Here is a 5,317-nt window from a genome sequence, read left to right as displayed (position 1 = left end):
AAAAATAAGGCCCAGAAGACCCCTTTTCCCAGGTGTATCCTCTGGCCTTCCTGCAGCATGCTGGCACCCATGGGTGCCCCCGACATCTTCATTTCCATGGCATCAGAGTTGGAAACATCCACACCCCATTTCCATGGGCCGGGTCAGAAACGTTCAGGGAGCACGCAGGGCCCTGTCCAACATGCTGCATGTCCCAAATGTCCCCTCGTGAGCTGTCTCTCCAGTTCAGCGGGGGGTGAGAGGAGTCATAGAGAAGTGTGACCCTCAGCATCCCCGCCTGCAGCTTCTGTCCTGATATTGAGGATCTAGGGCCATTTGGGGAGGGAAGGGTTAATCTTGGGAGGGAGGGAGGGAGTAGAGGCCGGGATGAGTGGCAATTAGGACACAAAGTTTCCCAGCTGCCCTAAGGAAGGAGATTTAGGCAAGAGCAGGCAGCAAATCTGCTTTCTCCCTGAGAAGAGCCCCTCTCCCATTCCAGGATGGTTCATCTCTGGGAAAGCATCACAGGTGGGTGTCCCTGGCTGGTGTGTGGTGCTGGGGGTAGTTCTCGGGGAAGAGCTGACACAGCAAACCTGGGCAAAGGGTGCTGTGGTCCCCTCCTCTCCACGGGGAACCTCTTCAAGGGTGTCTGCTGCCTTGTGGTGAGGTCAGCCCAGCCAAGCCTTGGCCCATGTGCTGGCACTGGCATCAGGGCATGCCCCCCAAACTGTGGGTACATTGCTCTGCAGACAGGGTGAGTGGTGCTGCTCTTCGCTTGCGACCATGCCAGCGTTGCCGTAGCTCTCCCACAAAGGGCACTGTATTTCCTGAGCCTGAAACCCATTGGGTTCACTGGCACCATCATGCTTTTGGAGAGAGACCAGGTTCTTTTCTTTTTAATCCTCTTCCAGCCAAAGTGCATTCGTGCAGCATAATTCATAATGCAGGGGGAGGCTTGGGCTACTGTGACACACAGCATTTGCTTTGGCCCTGCTCTGCCCCAAGACTTGGCTCTTATACCAGTAAAAAATTGGTGATTTCTCCTGAGGATGGACTGTGACACTGTAATGCATCAGGTGGGGGCCCATGGGCTGAGGAGCTCTGATCTCTGACACGTCCAGGCTTCCTGTGGTCCACACCTGCGGCTGACATCCAGGTCAGAAAAAAAAAAAAACCAACCCAGAACACCTCTAAGGCAGTATTCTCTTTATTTGCATCCTGCGTGTAAGGTCACAGGGGTGCATCTGCTTCACTCCGGAAAGTTAAATCCTCGCTTTTCAGATGAGAACAGACACGGAGGAGGTGACATGCAGCTGGGGCATGCGGATGTGACCAGTCAGAGCTGGTGGCAGCAGTGCTGGTGGGTCATGGTCCTCTCCGGAAGTTGGTAGAAGAAACCCCTATGCTTCACCTCTTGGATGAAGTTAGTGCTGGAGGGTTGAAGAGGCCCTGTGCCCCCAGGATGGCTCTGACCTAGCTCCAGGGAGGAGGGAGAGTGGTCAGGCTCAGCTGCCTCAGCACTTCTGTGTTCCCCTGCTTTATTGTTGTTGCTCTTGGGGACCTCATCCAGCCACTGCTGAGGTCTAGAGCTGCCTGTCCTCAGAGCTGGCAGCACCTTGTCCTCACCCCCCTCTCCTCAAGGTCAACTGTTGACATCTCATGCCGGGACAGGGCAGATGCCTTCTTTTGTTCCCGCTGCAAGAGCTCTTGGGCTAGGAAGAAACACAAGGTGAGAAACGTCTCATTTCTCCTGCTGGTGGGGTGGGATGCGATGTCTGTCCTGTCCCATCCCAGGGGAGCCTCTGAAGGCCAATAGTAATGTTGTTAGATCACTACTGAACAGCTGCATGGGGGAACCGATTACACCTAGACTCGATGCTAAAGTCAAAGATAATTGTGGCTTTGGGAGAGGGCCTGAAATCCACCTCTGATGTTGGACTGTCCTGGGATGGATCTGTTCACCCTTCTGCCCGAAGAGGTGTAGTACATTTCACAGAAACCATGAACTGCTGTGGCTGTGACCCTTGCACCTGCTAGGTGTGGCATGGGCTAGACCAGCCAGGAAAAGATCTCAGTGGCAAACATGAGCTTTGGAGGGGGTCTGCTTTGCCAGTTGGGGAAGGCCTTGAAGCAGAGGTTTGGGGCTGTGGTTCACCCTCCTCTGCTCTCACCTAGAGCTGTCACAAAACTCACCTATGGCCATAAAGATATCATTTACTTGGTAGTTGGATTTTGCAGATGTCTCCATGAACAGGATGCCTTTGGTCCTTGCAAACTCTTCCCCCTCCTAGTGGAAGACAAGCAGAGTTATTCCCCCAGCCCCCTCTGAGGCTGCTTGTTTGTTACAGTGGCATTTCATGGCAGGTCAATAATTGTACAGGGACTTTGGAGGTGTCCAAGAGCCTTTTAAATTCTCAGCTTTGCTAGGACACATCCCAGTGTTTTCTGGCAAGGGGGTGATGAGGGGTCCTGGGAGCTGACCACAGGTGCTTACCTCAGTGGCGACTTCTCGCTCAGCCTCAAGGTCTGTCTTGTTGCCCACCAAAGCAATGACAATTTCATCAGGAAGGAATTCCTTCTCCAGATCCCTCAGCCACAGCTTTGCTCCGTTGAGTGTTTCCTGGAGAGATGGAGACAAAACCAACCAGTGATCTGGTTTTGATTTAATCCCCTTGCCTCTGGCATAGCAAAGTTGGATGGGTGGCATTAAAACCAGAGAGGCTAGAAGAGATGTGGTGGGTAGGTTTTAATTGCCCTCTCTCTCAGGAAAACAGGTCACCTTTCCTCAAACACCTTTAGGGATAAATCAGCTTTGGATGGGATACACCCTTTCTGCATGGCAGCAGAAATCTCCCCTGGGGTGGTGGTGTGGCCCTGCATGGGCAAGGACAGCCCTTGGCATGTCTGATGTGGGAGGTTCATCTTCTCAGGCAGTGCTCTTGTATCACTTTCTGCTCTAACAAGGACGAACACCACGATCTGGCACCTCGGCCCTGCCAGTGCTGCTTTGGCATGGATGGGGTCAGCATCCCCTGCATTACCTTGTTAGTGATGTCGTAAACGAGGAGAGCAGCATGGGCACCCCGGTAGTAGAGATGGCAGACGCTGTGGTACTTTTCCTGGCCTGCTGTGTCCCAGATCTCAAACTTGATGGTGGCTACCTCCAGGTTGAGTGTCTGCGTGAAGAAGGAGCCTACAGAAAGATGCAGGTTGCATGTTCACTTGCAGCAAGAGAAGAGAGCTCAGATCTGCTGCTGTGGGGTCAAATCCATCCTGAGGGCCGGTAACAATGCTCTAATGCACAAAATTGGGATGGGTTTCTCCTAAGTACTAGCACCGCTGACAGAATGGAGTGTTGCGAGGTAGATCAGTCTGTGGCAGGCTGGGAGCACCTCTGGGCAGCAGATTTGGGTGGATGTACATGAGTTTTGATGCTGGGTAGCTCTGAGCTCTGCAGAACGACCCCCAGATAGAGAGCCACCTCCACCTTGTTTGTGGGTCAAACCTGGGAGAGCTGTGAATAGGAGTATCCATTGAAAAGGGCACCCACTGGAGAAGCACCTCCGTCCCTGCTCCCAGGGAGCAGATGGATGCTTGTGGACCAGACAAAGCCAAGGAAAAGGGGCAACGAGAGTAGCTCCTCAGCATCTCGTCCTCGCCCAACAGCTTGCTCTTCAGGTCCAGGTGAAACCATGACCTATGCGCCTGCTGTGCCTTCTTAGGGCGAAACCTAGGTGTATCATGTAAAATGAACTTCTGTAATGTCTAGGTGCTGTAGGAAGCGGTGCTGATGCGGAGGTAAAGGGGAGGCAGCTTGATCCGAGCAGGTGTGTGGCATGAGTGAGGTTATAGAGGGCTCTCACAGCTCTCCAGATGGTTCTAATCAAAGCATGAGCAGGCACATGGCCTGCCTCCTGACACGGGTTGTTCAGCATGGCTTGTCAGGACAGGAGCTGCGCAGGGACAGATGTTCTCCTCTCTGCCAGTGGGGCAGAGTGTGGGCTTTGCAGCCTGTCCAGGGCATGGGGAGGTCTGTGCTCTTGTCTCTGCAGACAGGCTGGAGGAACAAAGCACTGCTGCGAGCTTTTCATTGTGCAAGTACTGTGAAGGGGTCCTGCCCGCTTGCATCCTGGCACAAACCTCCCTGCTCCAGCAGAACACTGAGGCTGGGGCAGCACAGGTGCAGGGGAAGCTTCTCCTGGGGTGCCTGAATAGCTGTGAGGGTGGTACAGGACCAAGCATGCATAGGGCAGATGGGGCCATGCTGTTTGGGCCCCAGGTTTCACTCATCTTGCTGCTCATCTGCCTCCCAAAAGCAGCACTAAACCAAACCTGTGCAATCTGGATGTGGCTTTGCTTACAGCCTGGTGTCAAAGAAAATGGGCTGCAGAGATCTGAAGATGACAGTGATGGGGCAGGCCCGTAACACGTTCAAAAGTGTGTCTGTTCTACTGCAGCATATACCAACCTGTTGTCCTGCATCCCACCCCGCTGCAAGGAAGGTCATCAGGCCTGGTCTCTTGTCTAGAGTCATTAAGCTATTGAAGCCACTCACTCACATCCCACAGTTGGCAGCACCTCCTTGAAGTCATTTTTCACATATTGGTAGGCCAGGCTTGACTTTCCCACAGATGTCCTCCCCAGCAGAACGACCTTGTAAGTGTAAGTGGGACGAACCCCCTCCGGGAAGGTGCCTGGCATTGCTTTCTGTGCCATGCCCTGCAAAGGAAACCGAGCTCTGTTCAACACACGTCTTCAGTGATGCCAGGTTCATCAGCTGAGCCTCCTGTATCAACTCCTGACCAGTGGCAGCGGGGCAGATAGGGCTTAACCTCAAAGTCAGCTAGAACAAACCCATTAGTATCCTGAATCAGATTCAATACATCAAACCATCTGCCAGTGTCAGTTATGATCACATGGTGGAAAACTTTAGGAAGAAACTTGAAGCAAGAGGCCTTTTTGGATATAGACATGGAGATTGGATTGGATGCATCTCCTTTAAAGAGAGGACATGCTGGAGAAAGTTAATGGCAAAGGGATGTCACTTACAGGTGCGCTTTGCTCTTGAGCACGCCTCCTTCCCCAAAGCCCTGGTGTAGAGCTTAGGCTGATGTTCTACCCTTATTGGATGGGGTCTTGGTTAGAAGTTCTATCAGGAGAACCTAATTCAGGTTAGAGGTGAATTCAGGCATGGAAGTAGTGGTGTTACCAGCTTGCTAAAGGCACTGCCCAGGGGATGATGGGGAAGCCCAAGAGCTGATGGGCTTTGAGGTAGCAACACTTCAAGTTAGCATGTTGCTTGACGGGGGGGGGGGGAAAGCAGGAACGAGGGGAACAG

At 52.9% G+C, this 5,317-nt stretch overlaps 1 protein-coding gene across 1 annotated transcript; it reads right to left on the bottom strand.

Annotated features, from left to right (window-relative positions):
• Window positions 1-1,386: 1,386 nt before the first annotated feature.
• RAB17 (RAB17, member RAS oncogene family) lies at window positions 1,387-4,695 on the bottom strand. Its single transcript, XM_010140501.1, has 6 exons — window positions 4,539-4,695; window positions 3,021-3,172; window positions 2,474-2,599; window positions 2,173-2,266; window positions 1,606-1,691; window positions 1,387-1,452 (listed from the first exon to the last, which is right to left on the bottom strand). Exons 1-6 carry the CDS (start codon window positions 4,693-4,695, stop codon window positions 1,387-1,389), a joined length of 681 nt encoding a protein of 226 aa, XP_010138803.1.
• Between the last annotated feature and the right edge of the window lie 622 nt (window positions 4,696-5,317).

The sequence above is a fragment of the Buceros rhinoceros genome, unplaced genomic scaffold (genome assembly GCF_000710305.1).
Source record: "Buceros rhinoceros silvestris isolate BGI_N320 unplaced genomic scaffold, ASM71030v1 scaffold2207, whole genome shotgun sequence".
In the NCBI taxonomy this organism is placed as follows: domain Eukaryota; kingdom Metazoa; phylum Chordata; class Aves; order Bucerotiformes; family Bucerotidae; genus Buceros; species Buceros rhinoceros.
The sequence above is the reverse complement of the archived record's forward strand: the minus strand, read 5'-3'. Positions and strand labels throughout refer to the sequence as shown.